Below are 26,756 nucleotides of genomic sequence, written 5' to 3' on the forward strand. Positions count from 1 at the left end.
TGGTAAAAAGATTAAATCAAGCAAACTTAATATCCACAAGCGGGAAGATACAGCGTTTAACTTGGATTTCACCAGAATCTAATTATAAAGCAAGCTGATCCTTTTTAATAATGAAATGGAGAGAATTTTAAAGGCAAGTATTTAAGCATATTAGAAGACTACAGATATTAATTGATGCGATTGGTTTCCTGGAGCAAGACGAGGTAGCAAAAACAAAACCCGGCGCACCAGGCCAAAAAAAAAAAAAAAAAAAAAAAAAAAAAAAAAAATGTATGACAGTCAATTGATTAGTTTGCTGAAAAGGAAAAGGAACTGCAGCAGAAGCCATATCATACAGTAGCTAATAAACATGATCAAATTAGGCGGTTTATAACTGCCCTGACTGTTTCCTTGAGCACAGACAGAAAAACGAAAGGCATATTTATCGGACAGATAATGTCGAAAAAAAGTTAGTCTGCTCAAATCAAATGAAAGAGGAGCGATCAGAATAGAAGCTGCTGTCCTTACAGCCACCAGCCTGCTTTATGTCAACAGGTACATCCCCAAACCTATAAATTATCAGTCGCATCTTGTCTAACAATGAATTCCGAGGACAGCAAGCACAACATGAGAGACTCGGCACCATAAATATAAGAAAATGATGGTTTGTTGTTCTACTGTCAGGCGGACTTCTGACCCCAGATGGCCTCATTTTGAAGAAAACTCATTGAGGATTTTCGTGTTTATCAGATTTGTTTGGTTTCATTAACAACTTTTCAAAAGCAGCACATCTCGTGACCCTGGGCCACTGATGGCAAGTACACAATCTGATGCTGTCCATCTACTCGCTTTATTTTATTTGTTAACTTGACTTCTTTAATTAACCAAGTCCAAGACAGACTGCGAAGAGTCCGGGCCATCATTTGTCTCCCTCTATTGGCTGACTCAAGATGTCGTGTGATGACATACAATATCAAAATACTGTAATCCAAGACGAGAGCAGTTCCCAACAAACAAGATCGGTTTTGCTCATGGACAATCTCCTCAGATCACTGTTTTATGTTACTAAAATCACGAGAGAGAGTGGCAATCTTGTGTACATTTAAATTTTCACTGGTGGTTTCAAAGACCCCTGCTTGAGAGGAGAGGATCCAAGCATAAGTTTGAAGTTTGGCTGGAGTCCTAATTGATGCAGAGAGCTCTTTTTTCCCCTGTATATACTTCAGAATGTCTGTGGCAGTGGGAAGTCTGCTTGCCCCCCCAAAAAAAAATGTATATAAAAGAAATAAAATGAAAAATAAAGCTGCTATATTGGCCCAGCCCATCGCCTAGTTGAATCCACTCTCCCAAAACAAAGAGAAATAAAAGAATTTACAAAATAAAAACAAAGCCACTAGAATGGCCCAACCAATCGTCTGATTTGAATCCAATTGAAAATATACAGGAAGAAGTGAAACTCAAGATCGATAAAAGAAGCCCATAGAACCCTTAAGTTATGAAGACAACTTTTGTGGAGAGATGGAACAAAGTCAAACCAGACAATCCTTACGACTAGTTTTCTCCTGTAAACGGGAGGCACCTTAAACCAGTTAAACAAGCAACAACCAGGTGTATTTCATACTTTTTTCCACAGTCATTTCACATTATTACACACAACTTACTTTCTGAGCTAATTTGTTCTACTTTCTTTGTATGGGTGGGTTAGTTGGGTTGTTCCCAACAACTGGTGAATTTTTTTGTGTGTCAAAAACACCTTTGGAAATATGACAAAAACGGTGGTGTTAAATACTGATTTCAGATGCTGTTTGTGTTCCACAAAATTTGCTTAAAACCATATTTCCAGGGACCAAATGTCTTACTGTGGCCTATTTAACATATAAAACCAGTGACACAGAACTATATAGTGAAATACTCAAGCACAGGAGAATCAATCCCTTGAGTGGATTTTAAAAATAAAATAAATAAAAAGAGATGAGGTAGATCTTATGATATAAATCCTTTAATATATGAAAGAAGCACATTTCAACACAATATACAGTGTAACAGACCATGTCCCACAATTTTCATATTCGTTGGCAGGATTTCTTTATAAGGCCATCAGAAGTTGGTCCACCTAATCTGAGCCATGTTTAGAATATTCACTTTTTGCTCGCCAAAGAATATTTATGATCGGATAAGTCTTGGCAAAATTGAAAAACCATCATGAGGTGGACCAAATTCTGGATCATTTACAATAGATTACGGTACTGAGGCATGTGCGAATTTCTGCAATTAACAACAATCATGCTGGCCCAAAAGTGTCTTCGACTGACCTCTGTTGAGTTACGCGCCTGATGATGATGATGATGATGACGATGATGATGCTCCCATTTCTAACAAACCATTGCCCGAAGAGTCTTTAAAAAGCATGTGAGGACAATGGCCTCTTTGCAAAATAAAAATGTCCATGCCTGGAAACGCAAGGAATGGAATGTTCAACTGCCTCCACACTTTTAAATCTTGACCAAAAAAAAATAAAATAATTATATATATATATATATATATATATATATATATATTATATATATATATATATATATATATATATATATAAGTGTATCACTGACAAAATCTATTTACATTATTCATTTTTTTGCTGTGCACTGCATAAAGCTAACATGTGGCGTGAGGAATGTGCATGAGGTCCACGCTGTTTCCCACTTACACATTCATGGGATGCATACAGCTCCTCTGTGGGAATTATTTAAATGCCCACCGGGAAAGCTGGGAAATTAACGAGCTAGTTCATGCAAGGCCAATTTAATAAAAGGGTAAAGTAGAAGGAGCATTGTTACCGGTCCCTCCTACATTAAAAGGAATTATATGCAAGTGGGGAGGGGGGAGATAAGTCACAGACTATTTTTGGGAAGTCACAATACAGTACACTACTACACAGTTATATAGCATGATCTGTCTGTCCATCTATAGAAAGACTCACAGCCTGTATTGCCTCGTGCTAGACACTCTGAATCTGCCACATTTTTCAAAAGAAAGAAATCCCCAAGAGTTCTTCCGTTCACACAGACACCAACAATCTCTCCGAGCACACTCAAACATGTTGGGAGGTTTGGGGGGTTTCAACCCTTAAGCAAACAAATTCAAGAGCTTTCTGAACAAAGCAACTAATGATTTAGTGCATGTCAACAACTTTGAAGATGATCAAACACAAGAAAGCTGTGGGAGGGCGGATGCTGGTCTGTGGTCTGTTTTTTAAAGTAAAGACGACAATGTCCCATCAGACAAATTCAGCATTATTTGGTGTGCTACAAGCTGTGTTTGATGCTCCCAAATAATTAAAAAAAAAAAAAAGTCTGCACTGGCTCTGAAGGTACCGGTAAATCTGTTCTCTCATGCTCACCCAGTGATGACACCACCGGCCCCCCCCCACCCCCTGAAAAAAACATTTATCAGCAATGAAATAAATGTCATGGTTAAGTAACTTGCTGTGCATCTTGGTGCCGAAACAAACAACCCATGGAAAAATACAAGCGGATGAAAGAATACTAAACACGGGGCTGAGTAGGCAAGCGTGCCTTTTGACATATACACACAGTTTTGAGATCACACTGCGTGACAGAGTGACGATCCATATACATATTCCACAGGTAAAAAGTGTTGCAGTGCTGTTCCCAGAATTTCAAGGCACAACATCTCATGTTTTTTTTCTTTTTGGGGAATATACTTGAGTGCATCGCACCAACAAGGTAACAACGCACTGCATCGCTCGCAAAGAGACACAAACATCTCGCTATGGTGACAATGCACATGTCGTGACGGTCTGCTGAAAAGCGGTCAAATTAAACGACTAATGAGACAAGACCAGGCAAGACATGAATGAGTGAGGTGCAAATTGAAACAACTCCATATAATCCATTAGCCCAAGACCAATAACGGAGTAAAATATGCATTAGACTGTACTAATCGAGTTCAAGTTCAAGCAGCATTCATATTGACATTGTTTCAATGTAACCTATTTCCTCGTTTATTTTAAACCAGCCCAAACATAACGACGTGACTGCATGGATGATAAATGGGATATAGTGTTACAACTACGGTCATGCTCTCATAAATTGATGCTTCCCTAAATTGAATGGGACAGTGCATACACATTTTGCCCACCTAGAAATGCTAACACTAATATCTTCCTGAAGAATTAAAAAGTTGAAAACCTTTACTTGTGGGTGACTGATATTTATTGCGTCAGTGTCAAAATTAGCCAATTTGTTCCCAAATGCTTGGTCTAAAAACAAACCAAAGGATTAAAAAAAAAAATCTATATATATATATATTTATATGAAAGAAAAAATATTTAAGATAAAACACTTAGTTGAAGTTAGAATTTGAGCATAAGACAATTGTGGTAAAAGGCCCCAAAGCAGCAATCCCATGTGCCTGAGGGATGCCGTTAAGAGAATAAGTGTACGGTGACTAACCCGGCCATCGCCATCCCATTATCAGTTCCTAAATTGATGTCCCTCTGCATAAAGTAAGTCCCATCTAATTTACCATACACGGACGAAAAGAGAAAGAGGTTTTAAACAAAGCCGACACAATCGATTTTAAGACAGGCCCTGAGGTATTGCGGGCTTGTTGCAAACGGGAGGACAATCACTGGAAATTAATGGCACTTTTTACATTTCGACTTGGGGTTTAAATGTCCTGAAACATCTGAAGTGTCAGGCATAACCAGCTAGAGTTCAGGGGTCAACACTGAGACGACGGAGCGATCCGTGCGTTCAGCGAAAGGTCGCTCGCTCGCTGAGCAGCGAGTGTTGATGACGGAATGTTTCACCTAAAGGAAGGAGTCACTTTCCTTTGTTGTAGTCCCATCCATGTCTTTTAATCTAGCATCTGCTGAGCATTCTTGTGCAACATCTCGCCATAAACACACTAGTCTTGAGAATGAAACGGTGCAGAAAAGAAGTGTGCAGGGTCTTCATTAAGGAGGCTCTCCATAATATCCCGGTTGAGAGGAAAACAAGATATTGTTTTGGTAATGTTCACCTCTGACAGTTTCCCACACTCTACTAAACAAAGGAACAGATTTGTGCAGTTTTGTGGATGTGCTCAGTGTGCAGTTACACATCAGACAGGGGACCTGCCTCAAAGACCAGTCGGGGTTCTGAGTAACGAGACTCCTCGCACCTTCTCCCCGGTCACCAGTTGGCTTTGACAGCTTTGATGTCACTGACCAGGTTTTGAGCAAGGCAGATCCCAAAAATCTGGAGAGGAAGCCGCACAGGAAATGACAGAATTCAGGACGGTCATGTTAGAAAACAAGGGACAGACTGTGTTGCTCTGCGGGGGTTTGCTCGACAGTGGGGATCTTGCCACAAGGTGGCAGTGATGAATCAAAATCACAGCACGCTCATTAGCTCGGCCCACTGGTGTTCCAAGTTACATGAATGCACAAACAAAGTGACGTTACCTGTAAAAGTGCAATCCCGACAAAGGTGCCAGCAACAATAATGAGGTTGTCCTGGAGCCACTTCTCAAACTGCCCCACACAGCCTTTGGTATAGATGTATTTTTCTTGATCCAGCTTCTATACAGGTGGGGTGGGGGGAGGGGGGACGACGACAAAATCGCAGTTAGAAGGCACTAAAAACACATTTCCAAACGCCCATCAGTGATCTGCTCTGACAGGACGACAACCTGCTCAACTCTGACCTATGACTAAAGGAGGACCAAGGACATGAAAAAAGAACATTTGAGTCTTCTGTCACAGGAAAATGTGAGCGATGGTTGAGTCACTCTCTCCATTAGAACACGTGGGTGTGTTTTACACAAGACGCTGTCGGGCCTCAACAAACCAAAAGCGGCTGCTTCCTGTGCCTGACAGTGCTGTGATCGCTAATTGGAAAAATGGGGCATAAAAAGGACAGTATCACATCAGGAAACCGCTGTTCTGAAGCACAAGCTTACGCTATCTTTAAAACCAATAATGCATGAAGGAAGCTACTTTGCAGCCAATTTAAAAAAAAAAAAAAGCAGCTAGTTGTTCAGGTGGTTAACTTTCTCACAAGCTAACTCATTTTCAGCTTTTGGTCATACTGCTCGGTTCTCCGCATCTCTCCACAAAAAAGCCGGACATGACTGACAGCTCCAGTAAAATATCAGTCACCAGGGCGTCAACACGCGAGGAAAATGAATTCGTACCTACTCGGTGGCCAGCGGTTCCCCCGTGCCGCAGTGTACCTAGCAACAAGCAATCTGACGGACTGCAGTGCAGCGAATTCTAAGTGCCACACCCACACGTGCACACAAGAGAGCGAGCGGCCTGGCATAACCCAGTCGATTGCCAATTACAGAGTGGCGTAAGGCTGCACTACAGGCTATAACGGGAGGCTAATTATACCTGCTAAAGGAAAAATCTGTTATTAAGGCAGGAAGCGTGCAGAGGAGGCTGGGTAATTAACTCGGTAGATTCTCAAGTTCTGCTGTGATGCGCTCTTGATGTTTTTGGGCATTTCTCTTTTTTGAATTTTATTGTAATATGGATATTTGTGATTCAAATCCCAGTAAAACCAAAAATGACCTGCCACTTTAGCCTTGTCTACAATCAGCTCTACTTTGTGAGAACATTCACTCAGAAGCTTAATTGCTGCTGCTGCAAAAAAAAAAAAAAAGAGCTCTCCATCTGATTCACAAAATTTCAATCAAGGTAACTGGACCGTTGGGGTTTATTGAAGGCATATCACCTTTAATCCAATCTAATTATTCCTCAATACGCATGTTTCCCAGGGGTTGCCCAGTGTGGTTGCCAAGGGACAGTCCTGCATACCAGTTAGTCGTTCACTCATCTTGTGGCAAAAAAGCTCCTAAAGGCCATTGAATAAGGTGATTTTTGGGGGTCGGGGTGTTAGGAGAACATCATTATCGGCAGACAATAGGTGATGCCTCTAACTACCTTTTTCTAGCATTACAGAAGCCTTCTTTTACACCAATTTCAAATCAGAGATCCTACTATTCAGAATTTGGACACCGTTGTCCTTAAAGGAATGTCCCTTCTTCTTCAGATGCAAATGAACCACTGATTCTGCACCTGAAGCAGCCCCCCTCCGATGGTGTGACATGGGACTCTGGATAACGTTGCTGAGTTTCTTTCCCTGGAATTTATTCTTGGGGTGAACCAGCTTTGATTGTTTGAAATGTATTGGTATGTTATCGTAGAGTAGTGGGTGACATTTTTTTTTCCCCTGACTTCCTACAAGGTCCTGTGGGTCCCGCAGGATTCCCGCAGGATGGCGTACATTTCACCATTAATCAATTCCTTGGGTTAGAGCGAAGGTCACTGGCAGCAGGCATGAGTCAGAACTTTGACAAGAAAGTCACTGGGAGTGGGTGGGAGTGGAAAGCATGATGTGAACTCCAGGTGACTTTCAAGATATAATGATTTATATAATAATGCAAAAAAAACCCTCAAAAATAAGCAGAGGAAGTATTTAAAACTTGTTGCACAGCAAAACTGTTCCAGCGCAAAAGCCACACAGATGGACCAATATGTTGTACCATGCAGCTTAAAAGGACAGGTTAGAGGCAAAGTACAACACTGTTAAACAAAACCAGTTTAAGGTGGAATTAAAAACTCTCTCAAAGTATTCATCCCAGAAAGACAAAATTAGATTTGCTGGTGTTACTTACAGTAACATTACCATGCCTGTGTGTGTGTGTTTTCTTTTTCTTGGCGTTCCAGTGAGCTCTAGACCACAGAAGTTGAACCCGCAGAGTGTTTTCTTTCGCATGTTCTTTTACATATGAAGTCTTTGAGGTGAGGAAGCCAAATTTAATTACTGTTGTGTTAGTTGACGTCTTGCTCGGGCTCTCCTCGCTCAGTTTTATATGTCTCGCGTCTTTCATTTCCACTTGTGTGCGGGGGGTGGTCCCTAAGTCACTGTTGTCATTATGGGGGGTGGTGGGTGGTTCATAACACGAATTGATGTTATTTGTGAGTGCCCCTTATTACCACCTTAATGAATTGGAAGTAAACCAAAATCAGTGCTTATCTCAATGGAAAAACCCAAGTCCAGACAGTTTTTGAATCTCGCCAGTCCAAGACCAAGACAAGACCTAGCATTGTGGGAGTACAATCCACTGGCTTCTAAATGTGATTTCAAGAACGCTACTAAGTTGTTCTCAGCCTTTGCAAGTTTTCAGCACTTCAACATATATTATGTATTTAGGGGGAAAAGAAAAGAAAAAAAAAAATCAAAGAACTAACTTTACTGGGTCTTATTCACTTTTGTTAGTGAGTCGTCACTAGGGACAAAAGGAAAATGAGAGCCGTTGTGTGACAGCAGTTCGGAACCACTGGTTTGGACGAGTTGTGAATGAATGAACTGCCCCTCTACTGGTAGCAGACAGTACTGGGTTTCTCAATTGATTCCCAAGATTTCACAACAAAGTGTTCCGCCGATCGACAGAATTCTTAATTAATTAACTGATTATTATGCCCATCAGGATTGCAGAGTGAAGTCAAAAGAAAAAACAGGCGAAAAGGAACCACAAAACGTCTGAAAAGACCTACCTTTTCACGTCGAACATCATATCCACACTGTGTGTTGATGACACCCTATTGAGGAAAAAAAAAAGGAGAAAAAAAGTCACATGCTTACAGGAATTTTACAGTTGCATGAATTAGGAAACACAAAATCACATATTACTCAGCTGAACCTCTAAAGTAAAATGCCAATAAAGTGCAATTCAGAGTTAGACAAAAAAAATTCAGGACAAAAACACCTCAAATGTCCTGAAATACCCTGAGGTCATGGAACTCTAAGCAATGAGCAAACGTTTAATTTTTTATTTTGCTTGCAACCAATCAAGGATTCAAAATCTAAGTGATGAATTCAATTACCACTATTACCTTGAACTGAATCGAAAACTGAACAAATTTGGAGGTTAGTTTCAGAATGCATTGTTTGACTTCAGAGGATCAACTAAACTAATTGCATGGTGTATTAATTGATTTCACCGTCTCACCACAGGGTCTTTGACACAGCAAGACAAGGGGACACCGCAGCTTTCCCTACTGTGGTTCTGGTCGGTGCAGTTGAAGTACATGTTCAAGTTCCAGTCATCGGGCCCATGAGCGCCACAGCATGACCACTAAGAATAGAACACCAAGCAGAAATGTGACCGCCAATTAGCGAACACCCAACAGACACGGCTTTTGTTTGATATAGTCTTGAAAAGGCAACGCGGGCAAATCTTGTATGGGATGGCAGTTCACATGGAAAGATAGCGGCTACAGATAACAGACGAGACAAGCTAATTGGCTTTATCCAGTAACCAAGTCAATTTTTTTTTTTACACATGAGAACCAATTATGTCAACATTGCCACCGCATAAAATTGGATAAACACAATTACATTAATTTCTACATTTATAGCAGGCTGGTTTCCCCAGTCTAGAACATCTGCCTTTAAACAAGAGTAGAAAAGCTGAATATCTGCATGGTTTTAAGCAGCAGTGCCAGACTCACATAACCCTGGGCAAAGTCAATGAGGTTCTGCAAATCGATGTCATCCCGGTAAGCCTTGATATTGTTGTTAATGAAGAAGTTGAGCTGGTCTTTGATCCAGTCCTTAAAGACGAAGGCGAGGATTCCTGCGGTGAGCTCCAAGAAGAAGATCAAACCAAGGAACACGGAGAACTGAAAAAAAAAAAAAAAAAAGTTGCACACAAGAGTCAGTACGCACGGAAAATCACGACCAATGAATATCCCATATTTGTAATAGTATTGTTAGTGAGATGGTCCACTGAAGACTAGTCTCAATTTGCTCGGCAAAACCGCAGTCCAAAGGAGAGCATTAAATCATCCCCTCACCGCAAACGTAGGTGGAGACAAGCAAATGAGTAATGTAGCAAAACCGTATTAGTTACGCTTTCTGACGTTTGACTTACTCCTGCTAATGGAAACGGGTAGTTATCATATCTACTCAGAATTGAGTAGGAGCAGCTTTGTCTGCGTCAACTGTCAGCTAAACAAAAATACATCCCTGGAAATGTAGTTGTTGATTTGGGCTTCAAAACCCCGCGCACACGCACGCACGCACACGCGCACGCACACGCGCACACACGCGCACGCATGCGCACGCACGCACACACACACGCACACACACACGCACACACACACACACGCACGCACACACCAAAAGTCACAGAGCAATGTTTTGAAGCTTGGCTCTGCGTTTCTTTGATGCGTGGAAACAAGACCACATTTTTTTTTTTGTATGATGCAACCATCAGTTCTCTTCAAGTGAGTCACAGTGACACCTGTGACTTCAATAGTCTCTGCTCTCCTCGTGAACTGCTCTTGCAAAGAGGTCTCAAGTGGTTGGACTAGTGTGTGTGTGTGTGTGGCCTTTGAAAGTCACAAGGCAGCTTACAAATTTAAGCAGGAGCGTGTTCTCTCGCAGTGCTCCAATGCACCCAGCAAAGCCCAGGACAAACATGACCCCACCGACAACGATGAAGAGCCAAACAGGGTCGAAACCGCCAAGATCTGTGATGGATGAAAGATTGGACAGCACGCCCTGAGGGAGGAGGTGACAAAAAAAAATTTAAAAAAAAGAAAATTATATTGTCCTCAAATGAGACGTCCTAACTTTTTCCTGTGAAATGTCAAAGAGAAATCATTCAAATTATAAGATAGATATGACTCAAAAGTATAAACAAATAAAAAGGGGTATTCGGTTGTTTTGTCAATAAAACATTTTAACTGGCATGCTTCACTTCAGCTGCCAAAGCAGCATTTATCAGAAGCAAAGTTCACAGGTTTCTGCCAAGGTCTCTTTGCACATCCTACCCAAATGGGCCACGCTCCAACATGTTTTCTTCTCCTAGTATGTCTTCACTCATGTAAAAATGTTTTTCTGATGTTACTGTGTCACGGTACTGTGGTATAAAATAGATGATAGAGCTGTCACTATCGAATCTTTTTAGGAGTGATTATTCTATAGCAATTTCGTAAACTATGTGAGCAATTATCCCCCCCCAAAATTTTTTTTAAACTACTACTATGCATTTTCTTCTCATTTATGATCTTATCCTTAAAGGTCAACTGACACATAAAGCATGATTTTTAGTATGTTTTTAATGGAAAAAAAGGCAGCCGGAATGAACCCATCCTTTTTTCACCACACATCATGATGTTGTCGTATATAGATTTTTGTATCTCCCGCCATGAAAATCCTCTCGAGCCATTTGTTTTGTAGAAGAAGCAGGAAGTGATGTTTTTTCCAGACCCCAACATTGGTAGCTTCGTGTGTTTGTCCCAGTTTTACCGGTGGGAAAGTAGGTGTTTTTTTCCTGTGTGTTAGCCAAAATGCCTTCTCGTTGTATTGCTGGCTATTGCTCAAACACACTGGAGGATGGAGTCATTCTTCACACTTTTCCAAAACACCTGGTGTCATGAAAAATGGATTGCACAGGTGCAAAGGACGAGAGCTTTGTGGGTTCTAAATGACAGGTAGGTGTGTGTAGAGCTACTAAAAAATAATAATAGTTGGGGGGGGGAACGTAATCCTCTCATAAGTAACAAAAGATTCGCATCGTAATAACTTAAAGTACGTAAATCATGGGTGCGAAATGTGTCGATGTACACGGACGGGTCGTTGTTCGTCACTCGCAGCCACGGAGGTGGATCGGGCAGTTGGGCCACATGCGGGAGGAGAAAAGAGCCCCCCCCCCAACGGCCAGTTACTTCACCCGGCATGGGTCCTCCTGAGTACGTTACATACTATCAGCGAGTCTGTTGTTAGTCATCTAAATATGGCATGAAACGAGAGGGTAATATTCCCCCGGTCACTTCACTCGTGTTCTCTTCTTCAAAAAGAGCTTTCGTGTCAGAAGGGGTGTCGTAAAAATCCGAAAATCTCTGTTGTTCGTCTCCCATAGCATGTGGCAAAGCATTGTCCCAATGGCAACCGTCGCAGTGTGACAGCTGTAAATGATGTAGCAGGCAATATGGCTACCACTTGGATGACGAGCGAGACTTCCGCAACTTTGCGCATGAATGACGCCCTCTCCGCTCATTTTTTTTTTCATATAGACGAAGTGAATAATATTATATGTAGTTTTCATAATATTTTTTAAAAATGTATATAGGCAGGTCGGTTGAGCTTTAAATTGCTTATGGTGGGAAAGAGTGTGTGGTCCACACTGTAAAGATTGAGACAAAATAGCCTTTGCTATACAGTTAGCTTTTGGAATAAGCATTAGTGTGCTAGCGATCACCATATCCGTAAAAAAATTAATTAAAAAAATGTAACTACCAGTTAGCTCACTCATAGCTCATACACTGCTGTAAAAAAGTATTTACCCACCTCCTTTTTTGGGAGGGCTGGGGGTGGACATATCAATCACACACAAACATTTCAAATCATCAAACCAATTTTAATAACACTCAGAGACCGCCCAAAGAAAGACAAAATTCTCGTCTTACATTTGCCAAACAATATTTTGATGATCGTCATGACTTTTGTAGAAACTATGAATTGTGGAGTCGAAACAAAAACAAAAAAAAAGTACCTTTTTGAAGGTGTGTGGCCCATTACATCTGGCGTAAAAATGGCACAGCATTTGATAAAAAGAACATTGTACCAACAGGGAAGCATGGTAGTGGCAGTGTGATGCTCCGGGGCTGCTTTGCTCCCTCAATGTTTACTGCTAATCGACAAGAAAACCAATGTATACATCAGCCTCCCCACATGGAGAACAAAAATTGATTTGTATAATTGCAAACATGCAAAGGTCAATTTTTATCAAAGGTGGCTCTCACAAGCTTACTCAGAACTTGGTTACTAATGCCAAAGAAGTGTCGATCTTATATATCAAAGATCAATTTCCCATTTTTGTGTTATTATTATTGTTGTTGTCTTTTTAGGCAGTGGTGAGGAGTAAAACAGCATTCATGCGAGTTTAAATCCTGAGTAATAACATATTCATGCCAGATAGCAGTTGTGATAGAAATAATTATTTTAGACCCTGAGATGCAAACCAACCACTTTTTCAGTCCTGCTATTTATCATACTATTTTTCATTCAGCCTAATTCCTTTAAATATATTCAAGATTTTCCACAAAGGAACTCGGGCAGTGGAGGCAATTTGTACAAAGTTCATGACCGCACACGATACTAATCAGAACATGCGACCACAAAGACAGTATGTGGGGAACTACCTTGTATCATTTCAAGGTAATTAATGAACATATTCACTGTTAACAGGACATGAATACATTAATTACAATTGACTTATTTAGAAGTAAAATATATATGTTAACTGGGAGGGCTGGCAGTGAATGAGTTAGATGTTTTTACTGAGCCACTAATAAAAGGGGGGCGGGGTTAATGACCGTTAGTCCCCTTTGATGCACAAATACGGTTACGCATATAAGTAATAATTAACTCCAAAATATTGAGGTTTTCCAAAAGAACTCTGATCCCACAGATCTGAAAACACTATTTCATCATTTAGTGTTGCATCGGTTTTGATTGATGACACTAACAGTTGTTTTAGGACAGTGGTTTTCTAACCTGGGTTTGATCACATATCAGAGGTTTGGTGAGTTAGTCTCAAGGGTTCGGCAGAGGACAAGACACACTATGTGCGTGCTTGGACTGTCCACTATAACGCAGTTTGATCCAGAGTTACGACAAGTATCCGGTATTACTCAAACACATACTTCAATGTGTTGCAAAAACGTCACAATAGCTTGACAATTAGCATGATTTCATTTTTTTTCCCTCTTAATCACTCCTCATTCTCTATTCATTATAACAATACTTGTCAAGCTAGCTGCCATGGAGGCGATGATGAGTGACATGCTGCGTTGACACCAGACTCGAAGTGAACATTTGGTTCTGCGAATAAGAATTGAATTGTATATAGCCATATTACAGGGTTCATACTCAGTCGGACCCAAAAAAATTTAAGGGCTTTTTAGGGCCATTCTTAGGGGCTGACACGAATAATTTAGGGCTGACATGGAAAAAATTTAGGGCCGACACAAAAAATTTAGGGCCATCGTGGGAAATCAAGAGTAAGGAAAAAAGACTCACCCAATGGTGCCATTGGCTGTTCTTGGTTCATCAAAGGTTCACCTGTCGCCCCTTGTGGTAGTTCTCATTGATATGACCATTGTCAACGTCTTCACATAACAATATACAGAAAAACTGATTCTAACTACAATTGCAACTATATACACAAATGTCTTCTACTGATGTCTGTCTCAGCACCCCTACTCTCTTTTCTTCTGCCTGCTCACACAGCCTGTCAGCCTTCTCAATAAGCGTAGATATGTCGGTCTCTATTCTGGCTTTTTTGGGTTTGAGGCAGTAGAGATGAAAAGTGGGCAACGATGCCAAATGTAGCCAGGTACGAAGTCTTTCTTTCCCCACAGTGGTAGTTTTTAGCAATGTCACTGTCTGGGAACATGACTGCAAACACTTTCGAATTATTTTCACAAGATTTGTAACTGTAATGGCTGCAGATCACTTTTAAAGTCCACACGATCTCTGCCTTTAACGAGTCCGCCTTTGTGTATTGAACTACGTTCATAGAGCCTGACTTCTGGCTGGTTGAAGTCGATGGCTGGACAACTGTAGGTGCGCATGCACTGCTAGTACCACTGCCTGAAGGTGATGCTTCACTATCTTTGTATTTTAGAAACAGATTCATACCAATGGAAGATGAGAGAGTCTTGTCCAAATCAGCGTGTCTCGTTTTTTTCCGCTGTGACTCCAGCGCTTTGACGCCCATCTTTCCTAGCTAGTAGCTCTGCTTGCACAGATCCCAGTAAAACATGTGCCAATCTTTTGCATCTCGACAAACTCCTTACTTTCAACCCAAGCATCTTGAAAAATGCACTTCCCCATGATACAAGTTGGATCGATGAAAGACGTAACGAAGACGAAGTTGTAGCGCCGGCGAAAAGGAGTCGGAGGCGGAGTGTCGAACACAGGAACAAAACTTGTTTTATTGTTCGACATCAAAACACTACTCGCATAACGGCGGGAACTCTGTTAACCTTTTTACTCCAGAAGCGCAACAACAAAAACAGTCCGTGCGGAACCCAGCACCCCAACTCGAGGTCCCGCGGGTAAATTATGTAAACACCACAAAGTGAAATGCCGACTCACGGAAACGAACAATGGAATATCAATGACAAAATGACTTCCGTTGACAATTTCCGGCTGTTTTAGACGCCAGATGGATCGCCAAATAAAGTTGATGGGCCACACAATGAAGTTATGGGAAAGAGAAGTGGAGGCTAGACTCAGGACAGAAGTAAGTATCTGCGAGCAACAGTATGGTTTCATGCCTAGAAAGAGTACCACAGATGCATGATTTGCCTTGAGGATGCTAGTGGAAAAGTACAGAGAAGGTCAGAAGGAGCTACATTGTGTCTTTGTGGATCTAGAGAACGCCTACGACAGAGTACCAAGAGAGGAACTGTGGTACTGCATGCGTAAGTCTGGTATGGCAGAGAAGTATGTTAAAATAGTACAGGACATGTATGATGGCAGGAGAACAATGGTGAGGTGTGCCTTAAGTGTGACAAAGGAATTTAAGGTGGAGTTGGGACTGCATCAGGGATCAGCTCTGAGCCCCTTCCTGTTTGCAGTGGTAATGGATAGGCTGACAGATGAGGTTAGACTGGAATCCCCTTGGACCATGATGTTCGCAGATGATATTGTGATATGCAGTGAAAGCAGGGAGCATCCAGAGGAACAATTAGAAAGATGGAGACATGCACTGGAAAGGAGAGGAATGAAGATTAGCCAAAGTAAAACAGAATATATGTGCGTGAATGAGAAAAGTGGAGGGGGAAGAGTGAGGCTACAGGGAGAAGAGATAGCGAGGGTGGATGACTTCAAATATTTAGGGTCAACAATCCAGAGCAATGGTGAGTGTGGTAAGGAAGTGAAGAAACGGGTCCAAGCAGGTTGGAACAGCTGGCGAAAGGTGTCTGGTGTGTTATGTGACAGAAGAGTGTCTGCTAGGATGAAGGGCAAAGTTTACAAAACAGTGGTGAGGCCGGCCATGATGTACGGATGAGAGACGGTGGCACTGAAGAAACAACAGGAAGCAGAAATGGAGGTGGCAGAAATGAAGATGTTGAGGTTCTCGCTCGGAGTGACCAGGTTGGATAGGATTAGAAATGAGCTCATTAGAGGGACAGCCAAAGTTGGATGTTTTGGAGACAAGATTCGAGAGAGCAGACTTCGATGGTTTGGACATGTTCAGAGGCAAGAGAGTGAGTATATTGGTAGAAGGATGCTGAGGATGGAGCTCCCAGGCAAAAGAGCGAGAGGAAGACCAAAGAGAAGGTTTATGGATGTGGTGAGGGAAGACATGAGGGCAGTTGGGGTTAGAGAGGAAGATGCAGGAGATAGGCTAAGATGGCAAAAGATGACACGCTGTGGCGACCCCTAACGAGACAAGCCGAAAGGAAAAGAAGAAGAAGCCCCTAAACGCACCTTCGAAAATTTAGGGGTTTTTAGGGACGCATGCGAACCCTGTATTAGCTGTAGCTCGTAAATAGCTGGGGTGGCGTGAAGCAATGTGGAGCAAGCATTCTCCTATAAAAAGAGCGGAAAGCAGCAAAATTGGGCAACTGTTCAATGATGAGGGCTGGGACTTTTTTTTTTTTTTTAAATAGTTTCCTAGAGTCTCCTGGCAACCATTTGCTGTTTTGTAGACAAATGAATTTTGATCCAAAACCAAAAATGAACTTTTGGGCCATTTTCATCAAAATGTTTTCCGTGACGGAAATTTTGGTGCCTCATGACTTATTGCGAGTGCAGGGCAGTGTGTGTTACCATATGCAGCACAATATGCAGGGATCCTTGTTATTTTGGTTTTCTTACAGTCCGCAAACATGGAATGCACTGACACTTTGTCCTTACTTGCCTAGCATTGTCGAAGGCCCACTGCTAAAAATGGCACGATATTCCAATTATATATTGTTCATATTAATGACAACAAGCGGGAAAACCACTTTTCAATATGCACAAGGAGACTTCATTGTGAACAAAACATAAAAATAAAGGGAACAGAATTTGTTGTGACAATAATGAGAGCACCACTTAATTTGAAGGACAACAAAAAAAATTCACATTTGTTTTCAGTCAATTTTCGCAAAAGAATGTTTTCGTCTGTGTGAAATACATTTTATTGAGTTTTGTTGTTTGAGCAGTGATTTTGTGTGCAAATGATGTGTGGTTCATTTTGTGCACATAAAATATACAGTACTGTATCATAATTTTGAATTTGAAATAAACTATTTCATTTTTTTCAATTATCATCCTCTAATACTGTCAAGGCATCGATGAAACTGCCGGGGTTGAGTGCTCTTTCTTGCTGACGTCAATGACTCCAAAATGGCTGTCTGAACTTTGTGTACAGCTTCGGGATGGCTACAACTGATGTGTTTCATGTCGGTGTTGCGCATCTTGGATTTTGAGTGTCTTTTGTCCATTTTCTTGTCCAAATTTACAGGTGAATCCAAAATAGCATATTTTGCTCACTTCAGACTGTCACTGCTGCTTACTTAGTCGCTACATGATGTTTGGTTGAGTGCGGCTTCCATGAATACAACGTGACTCAAACGCAAAATCCCTTGGCAGCGCCATCCTGCTCATCCTCCTTCCAATATACTCACTATCTGTATTGGTAGAAGGATTATGAATACATTGATGAATTTAATTTTTACTCACCAATATTTTTTAAACAGAAAAACCTTTTTGGAGGGAGACAGGGCAGCTCAATAGTTTTCAAATTATCCAATTAGATTTCTTATTTGTTGGACTATTATTTTGGAATAGCACAACGAAGTAACGACTGGAATGTGATTCGCAACTCGTTTGTGACTACTGTCAATACAAACAGCGAATGTGGATTTAAAGACAGTCCGAGCATTAGGCAAAACATACCTTTTCCGCCCATGCCCACAGGCCAATGGCGAGGAATGCTGCTCCCAGTAACTGCAAAGCACAAAACAGGACTTTGTCAGACAGAACACTAACAACGTAACAGGTATATGATAACCTTACACAAGCAATTGAATCTGAAAAGAGATCTGCAAAAAGAATGCAGCAATGTCTACATGTGGAAATGAATCTCATTGCAAAGTGCCAAATATGGAAAACAGGTTTTTCCAAGGCTTCAAAGAGACTTGAACTCTGAGAGCCTTTTTTTCCTGTGGAAAAACATGCATTGCATTTGCAGGTTGAATGCATTACATGGTGGCTGAGGATGCCATATCCGAGGACTAGAATTAAGAATTGCACACAATCATAAATTCTGCCCTCGTAATCAAAAATAAGAGCACAGCTCTGTAATGTTCTCTCATTTAGTAAAAGTAGGACTGCATTTCACAACAAGTGATGGCTGTTCAAATAAAGTGTTTCACTGTTCAATGTTTTTGCTTTTTCTATTTGGCATTTGGTAACATCCATCCATCCATTCTCTTTGCAGCTTATCCTCACGAGGGTCGCAGGAGGCAGGTTAGACCCTGAACTGGTTGCCAGCCAATTGCAGGGCACATGAAGACAGACAAATCGCACTCACAATCACCCGTTGGGGCAATTTAAAGTGTGCAATTAATGTTGGATGTTTTTGGGATGTGGGAGGAAACTGGAGTACCCAGAAAAAACCCATGCAGGCATGGCGAGAACATGCAAACCCCACAAAGGTGGGGCCGGGCTCAAACCCGGGTCCTCAGAACTGTGAGGCCAACACTTTCCAGGTCCGGCACTGTTTCACCCATTTGGTAACATTGAAGTCAAATCATTTTACATACAGTAGAGTAAAAAAATATTAGTCAGCCACTAATTAAGCAAGTTCCCCAACTTAAAAACACAAGGGACGCCGAATTTTCATTATAGGTGGACGTCGCCTATGAGAGGGAAAGGGGGGGAAATTCCAGAAAATGAAGTCTGATTTTTAAATACCCTTCCTATAAGCAGTCACCTTATCATGGTGAAGTGGTGTGTGTGTCTCCACCCTTCTGCTGGGGGACTTCAATGCTGACGTGGAAAATAACAGTAAGACCTGGGTGCGATTGGGAGGAACGACCCCCGACCAGAACCAGAGTACTGTTCTGTTAACTGACTACTGTGCTCATCACATATTCTCCATAACGAACACCATGTTGGACCATACGGGGTGTCCACATGTGCACTTGGCACCAGGAGACCCTAGGTCGCAGTTCGATGATCGAATTTTTGGTTGTGATATCGAAGTTGCGACCCCATGTCTCTGACACTTGGGGGAATAGAGGGGCAGAGCTGTCAACTGATCACCACCTGGTAATAAATTTGCTCCGATGGTGGGGAAGATGCCGGTCCACTGTGGAAGGCCCAAATGTATTGTGAGGGTCTGCCAGGAACATCTAGCAGAATCCCCTCAAAGGACGTTTCAACTCCCACCTCCGGAAGAACTTCGGTCATGTTCCAACGGATGTGGGAGAGATTGAGTCCAATTGGACGATGTTCCGTGCCTCCATTGCTGAAGCTGCAGACCAGAGCTGTGGAGCTGGAATAGACTGAAGCTAGCAGGCTAAGTTTTTTTTTAAGTAGCAGGCTGACCGGAAAAGTGGCAGCTTGGTCCCGTCCGCGAGGATTTATGGCAACAGGAAGCACAAAGCAGACCTACAATTCTACCTGTAGCCAATGTAAAAGGAGGAGTCCTAGTTAAAGTAAGCAATTTTGAAATTAAAAAAAAAAAACTTTTCTCCACGGAGAAGGTGTAGCTAAAATTGTGTCAGTCAAAACGTCAACGCACACTTTTCCGAGTCCAACAAAATGTTTTCAAACAATTAAATTAGATTTTTCCTTTGTTGGATTACTATTTTGGAGTAGTTACAAGGGGTAACAATTCGATTGTGATTTGTCATTTGTTACTTTTAGTACGAATAGAAAACAGGGTTTTGGGGTGAAAGTCAGACCACAACTAATTTCCAATGTCGACTGACATAAAATTCAAATGATATGCTCTGTCTCATGGCGATCTCAGAAGATGACTTCAGAGGAAAAATTACAATATCCAAATAACTATATTTGACATGGACTAAAACCCATTTTAGAGGCAAATATGCATGTGCACTGAGAGTTGATGCCAGCTAATAACACACAGTCACAATTTTAGAAACTCTGCAACCTGGGCAGAGCTTAACACCCTCTTAATTACTGAACGTAAAGCTTCCAAACATTTCAGCAGCTCAAGCAGAAACTGTGCTTAATTATGTGGATGTGAGAAATATCTCTATTTTGAGGGACGACACAATGTGTTTTGTTCCCAGGCGAGAAAATGCCTGGCTGTCAGCACCAAGCATGCATGGGCACTGGAAGAATCCATGTAGAAAGGATTTTCGTGCTTACAATATTTAGACTCTTGGGCATGTTAGTCTTATTTTAGGCAGGATTGTCAATGCTGACAAGACAACAGCAAGAAAGACAAATGGGTTGATCTGAAGCGAATAAACCTCATTGCTGTGTATTCCGTAATGCACTGACTTGTCTGACAAGTCCAGTTTCACAGCTCACACACTAGAGAACATCTTCTGGTGATTATTATTGGGGGGGGGACAGCAAGCTACAACATGCTTAAGCAAGAACATAGATACGGGAATTTAAGTTTGGCCAAATGTTGAAACACAAGAGTTGCAACACATTAGCCCTGTGACTCAATGCTTCCTGCTTGATTACTCAGTTCTATTTATTTTAGACTTTTTTTTTTCTTGAAATGATAACATGAAGCTTACCTCTTCTCTGATTTGTACCCGAGAGAAAGTTAGTATTACCATCAGCAAGTTTTGACAGTTGAAGGTGGTAAAGAAGTGATGGGAATTAGGAGAAGATAATTTGCATACATGGCTGAGGAGCCAGACTAGCCAAGTATATAAGAGAAGACATCCAACCATTGCTCCCCGCAGTAATTGTTCTTACCATCACACTTTGTGCACTTACGGGTGTGGAAGTGAGAGAAACAATGCTGTCCCAGAGGCCACCCTGTATAGTGAGTGAAAGGGGCATGTGAAAGGAAGCGGGCCTGGCCATATCCCTACATATGTGTGTGCGCATGTGTGTGAGTGTGAAGATCCCGTGGTCCACTCAGACATTATACTACGACATCAGTCACACTGGGGCCCAAGTAGACGACAGTGGGTCTACAGAGAATTGTTTTCTGCGATGAGGAGTTGGTCATACAGCAACATGGTCAGACAAGTGTAGAATGCAGATGAAACTTGTGGTATGCCCTAAACAACAGTGTCAATAGTTGAGTGGCAGCTTCTCCAGCTACTGTAACAGTGCACCTTACTTTCAGGACAGGATTTTAGGACAATTGTCAGATCAACACACATTTACACATGATATGGAATGAAATTTGATACTCTGGGTCGGAGATTAGCCCAGGAAGTCACCATACATGTGAAATACAAATATAACAAGCAATAAGATATAATGAGACCTGATTTAAAAAAAAAAAAAAGAAAAAAAAATAAAACTACTTTTTGGCAATTATTTATCCTTTCCACAGAGTGAAGCATTATAATTAATGAATAGCTCAGCCCTATGTCTCATTACTAATTTTGGGGAAACATTAATAATCCTAGGGGCGGTAAAATGACTTGAAAAGGAAAAATATTCGTGCTTTCCTATACAAACAGTCACAAACTTTGGCTGTAGAGCTCTGGGGCTGGTAAACACGCTACAATTAGGTTAAGCTATTCACAACAACTGTTAAAACGGAAGTGATTAGTTTTCTGTTTTTGTTTTTACTGTTGATTAAATGACTTTCATGTATAATTTCAGTGTTGGAAAGCTTGGAGTGAGTGGATTTTATCGCAATAACAACCCCTACGTTAAGCTAATTTTACTTATTTCATATGGAAAGCCACTCAAACGTTCGCAATAAAAACATCACTATACGTTTCATCAAACAACAGAGATCTTACAAAACACGACGTTTTACTTACCCAGAATATAATGTTGAATCCGAATAGGAAGTATTTCACGCAGCAGCTGACTTCTGCGCCTTTAAATTGGTGGCGTTTTCTATTCATTCTTTCAAAGATATGGGGGCTAACGAGAACGCTAAGCAACAACTACCGTCGTTCTGGACTAAACTCGACCAAAACTCCAGTTATTAAACACCTGAAGTGACGGTCAACTGGCTCCATAAGAGAACGACAATAGGTTTACTGCCCGGGGAGATTCATGAGTTAGCAACATAATTAGCCTTCCTTGTTTGAGCAATTAGCTTGCTAGGCTAGCTAGCATACAACTTTCCCCATTAGCATTACGTGCGAGTAAAAACAACAAATACGGGTCCACGGAGTCCTTTTCTCATTTTCTCATTCATACCCCCAAACCTCCCTTTCGCTTCTCATCTTAACACTCAAAAGGTAATTTCAAAGCGCTGCGTTAAAATATGCACCCTTTCAAGACGACACCCATAAGTCATCATCCGGAGTCGAAGCTGGAGAAAGAGACGAAAACAGACACCAGGCTGAGCAGGATCGTTTTCAATTATCAACTTTCAGCCGCAGCAAGCCAGAGAAATGGTAATGAACGAAAGCTGCCCCATTTTAAGATTTGTGTAATAGGTGCCAACAAACGGCGTTCTCTGCCTTTTAGCATGTGTCTGTCGTTTATTATCAAGTCGATAGAAGTATGGCTATTTTACCCTCTATCAATCCGTTTTGAAAAGTACTTGTCCGCTATGACGTTCATGACTCTCAGGGTCAGTTGCAGGGCATAAACATATAGCCATGGAACCAAACAATCACGAGTGTTCAATTTAACGAATATACCCCATTTGTTATTATTTCTTGTAATTTGTTATGTCCTGCAATAAAGCAAAGCGTAGTTGATTATATTTTTTAAATAGATATTTTTTTTTGATGTATGTTTCCTAAATTCAAATGTAGTATTCCACTGGCTTGAGTTTATTGCTAAACCAATAGTATAACAATATATCTAATTACACTGTATATATTGCTTAATGGAATTTACAGTCATATTTATCCTTTTCCTATTTTGTACCTCTGACTGAATATGAGTCCATGGTGGACTTTATCAGAAAACATTTAAAAACAATCCTCCCCAAAATCACATTCTTTGCACAGATGAATGAGGGAGGCACCCGAGAATTTGAAAATGCTGCAGTGATAAAAATGGCTGTAATTCTTGAATGATTAAGACGTTGTGGAATGTATTAGATTAAATCTTTAAAGTACAGTATAAACATCGAATACATTCTCATTCTATTTATTTTATCAAATTAATTGTAGCAATTAAAGGGGAAATGAAACCATTTTTCAAATGCCTGTGGATGTTGGATCAAATATTTCTTTACTGTTTTCACTTCAACTGCAATTGCAACTGCACTTTTGTGGATCCATCCATTCATTTTCTTCACCGCTTATCCTCACGAGGGTCGCGGGGAGTGCTGGAGCCTATCCTAGCTGTCAAGGGGCAGGAGGCAGGGTACACCCTGAACTGATTGCCAGCCAATCGCAGAGCACATCGAGACAAACGGCCGCACTCACAATCACACCTAGTAACAATTTAGAGTGTCCAATTAATGTTGCATGTTTTTGGGATGTGGGAGGAAACCCACGCACGCACGGGAAGAACATGCAAACTCCACACAGGCGGGTCTGGGATTGAACCCAGGACCTCAGAACTGTGAGGCCAATGCTTTACCAGCTGAACCACCGTGCTGCCTCTTTTGTGGATTTATTTTTTTATTTGTTTATTTTAGCAACAATTGTGGCTTGATGTTTTATGTAATGTTTTTTACCTAAGATGTTCTTTGATTTTTATTCTACTTTATTGCACCTTGTGGAGTAGCACTCATCATTCCATTGTATGCACAGCATATAATGACAATAAAGGCTTTTGATTTGATTGACTAGTAATTTCAGAGCAGCTTTGATTTTCCTACATAATGTACCTGCTGTGGAATTTTGGAATTATCCATTCATCCATCCATTTGCTGAAAAGCTTATCCCCATTGGGTCCCGGGCGTGCTGTAGCCAATCCCAGTTGACTGTGTACAAGAGCTATGTTACACCCTGGATCGGTCACCAGCCAATCACAGGGCAAACATAAACAACAACCATTTGCACTCACATTCAAACCAACGGGCAATTTAGAGCCTTCAATTAACCTACCATGTTTTGGTGATGTGGGAGGTAATTGGAGTACATGGGAAAAACCCACACAGCCACAGGGAGAACATGCAAACTCCACACATGTGAGACCACATTCAAACCTGGGTCCTCAGAACTGTGTGGCAGCTGTGATAACCAAACATCCACTGTTCCTCACTTGTGAATATACTACTTTAAATATATTGTTAAACTAGGAAAACCACATTCTGCAAAAATGATAACGAAGTCGAAGCTTTGTTTGTGCCCCTATTATTGAGATGCACACGTTTTCCCCATGTTTGGATTATAGAGGTTATAAACTGCAGTGGAAGAACTACTGGTGGCACAGTGGACAACTGGTTAGAGGACGGGGGTTCAAATCCCAGTCCTACCTGTGTGGAGTTTGCACATTCTCCCCATGCCTGTGTGGATTTTCTCCGGGCACTCCGGTTTCCTCCCACATCCCAAAAACATGCACCATTAATTGGAGTCTCTAAATTGCGATTGTGATTGTGAGTGTGGCTGTTTGCCTCTATGTGCCCTGCGATTGGCTGGCAACCAGTCCAACCTGTACCCTGCTTCCTGCCCGTTGACAGCTGGTATAGGCTCCAGGACTTCCCCAACCAGGAAAATAAATGGATGGATGGGAGGAAATTGGAGCACCTGGGGAAAACCCACACAGGGGTTGGGAGAACATGCAAACTCCACACAATAAACTGCAGTGAAAGAACTACTGGCGGCACGGTGGACAAGTGGTTAGAGGACTAGGGTTCAAATCCCAGCGCTACCTGTGTGGGTTTTTTTAGGGGAACTTCTGTTTCCTCCCACATCCCAAAAACATGCATAGTAGATTACTTGAAGAACCTAAACTTCTCATAGGTGTGAAAGCTGTTTGTTTTTATGTCTCCTAAGATTGGCTGGCAACTAGTTCCATGGTGTACCCCGCCTCATGCCTGAAGATCGCTGGGATAAGCTCCAGCATTCCCATGTCCCTCATGAGGATAAAAGGGTCCAAAAATGGATGGATGGATAAAGAACTTTGATCAATACCAGTGAAACATACAAACACAGTAACAAACAATCACAATTTCCATCCATCCATTTTCCGAGCCACTTATCCTCAAAAGGGTCGCAGGACTGCTGGAACCTATCCCAGCTATCTTCGGGCAAGAGGTGGGTACATCTGAATTGGTGCCAGCCAATCTTTGGCACATATAAACAAACAGCTATTCACACAGATGAGCAATTTAGGTTATTCGAGTAACCTACTATGGATGTTTTTGGGATGTGGGAGGAAATTCTGAGTGCCCGGAGAAAACACAGGGAGAACATGCAAACTCTACACAGGCGGGGCCAGGATTTGAACCCCAGTTCTCAGCACTGTGGGCCAAAGCTCTAACCAGTTGCTTCAATGTGCTGCCCTTTTAAAAATATATATTTAAAAAAGTTGACCTATGTTAATTGAAATTATAGTATGGAAGTGTACTTTCATGTGGTATTTAAACATTAGGAACTTTCACATCTGGATGTTTTTGTTATTTGAACTTCTGTCTAAAGTCCTACAGAGGGCAGTCTCGGAACCTGACATTTAATGTGAATTTGGGCCTTGGAATCTGACATTTTGTCAAAGCACAATTCACAAGGTAGGTAAACAACTTTTTGATTAAAATGGATGCCAGTGGGTGTGAGGTCAGTTTTCAGGTAGCTGACCTTATTAACATGAACATTCATATTACTACTTGGCTAATTGCTCATGACAAATTCCAGGTTTTCATCCGTGTCCAATTACTCCAACCTGATTCATTAGATCATTCTTATGGGGACTTCGGAATTTTTAACAGACTGGATTAAATTTAATTGACTCCCTGAATTTGCAGTAAGACAAAAAAAAGCGTCTAATAAATGTTCAAGAATTAGACCTCACGAGAATACATATAAATGTCTTGAGTTTTTTAACCTCCATTTGGGTTTTATAAGAAACTCCAATAAATTTCGATACTGGGATTTTCCCTACTACATCTTTAACAAATGGTCTTGTGGAGTGAAATAATGTTACAAGGATTTAGTTGTGTATCACCACTTTATTATTAATTGATTTCTAGACAGCATGCAGTTATTTGTTGAAGTTGTGTAAAATTGTAAATTGCATAATCACAAACCACGAAAAAATATGCTTGCAGAAGTCCAAAATGATGTTATCAGCAGTGGTCGGCCCATCCAGAGACATGCCACCGTGGTGACAGTGGTGGGTTCACGTACTTTGGTGTGGGCAGCATGAGATCGATTGCCACTCAGTGATGGTGTCAATATGTGCCCAGCGGCTGACTGGCAACAAGTTCAGGATGTAGTCCACTTTTCGCCCGACGTTAGCTGGGATAGGCTCCACCACTCCTGCGACCCTTGTGAGGATAAGAGGCTTGGAAAATGGATGGATGGGTTTATTCATCCTGAAGGCCAACACCAAACAGGTGTCAGTGCCTATCAAAAAAGACTTAAGTCTGTCAAAGCACAAATGGTGTGTAAAAAAAAAAAATAAAAAGATTTCTAAAAAAGCTTCCAGAATCCATCCTCA

General features: G+C 41.3%; 1 protein-coding gene across 2 annotated transcripts; it reads right to left on the reverse strand.

Annotated features, from left to right (window-relative positions):
- Positions 1-1,962: 1,962 nt before the first annotated feature.
- tspan17 (tetraspanin 17) lies at positions 1,963-25,682 on the reverse strand. 2 transcript variants are annotated; one of them, XM_061834291.1, is made up of 8 exons: positions 22,004-25,676; positions 17,958-18,008; positions 10,410-10,556; positions 9,503-9,673; positions 9,001-9,126; positions 8,546-8,590; positions 5,447-5,563; positions 4,829-5,240 (listed from the first exon to the last, which is right to left on the reverse strand). In XM_061834291.1, the coding sequence occupies exons 1-8, from the start codon at positions 22,088-22,090 to the stop codon at positions 5,175-5,177; spliced, it is 810 nt and encodes a 269-aa protein (XP_061690275.1). In that variant the 5' UTR covers positions 22,091-25,676; the 3' UTR covers positions 4,829-5,174. The 2 variants fall into 2 exon arrangements, with proteins under 2 accessions (XP_061690276.1, XP_061690275.1); XM_061834292.1 differs by lacking the exons at positions 4,829-5,240; positions 5,447-5,563 and adding an exon at positions 1,963-2,429 and having other exon boundaries at positions 22,004-25,682.
- Positions 25,683-26,756: the final 1,074 nt, after the last annotated feature.

This window comes from Syngnathoides biaculeatus, chromosome 11 (assembly GCF_019802595.1).
Source record: "Syngnathoides biaculeatus isolate LvHL_M chromosome 11, ASM1980259v1, whole genome shotgun sequence".
NCBI lineage: Eukaryota > Metazoa > Chordata > Actinopteri > Syngnathiformes > Syngnathidae > Syngnathoides > Syngnathoides biaculeatus.

Coding starts and splice junctions, on each gene's coding strand:
- tspan17 (XM_061834291.1), bottom strand. CDS start 22,090: ATGAATAGAAAACGCCACCAATTTAAAGGCGCAGAAGTCAGCTGCTGC. Junction 18,009..22,003: donor GATTCAACATTATATTCTGG/GTAAGTAAAACG, acceptor TGTGCTTTGCAG/TTACTGGGAGCAGCATTCCT. Junction 9,127..9,502: donor TTGACTTTGCCCAGGGTTAT/GTGAGTCTGGCA, acceptor TTCTATTCTTAG/TGGTCATGCTGTGGCGCTCA.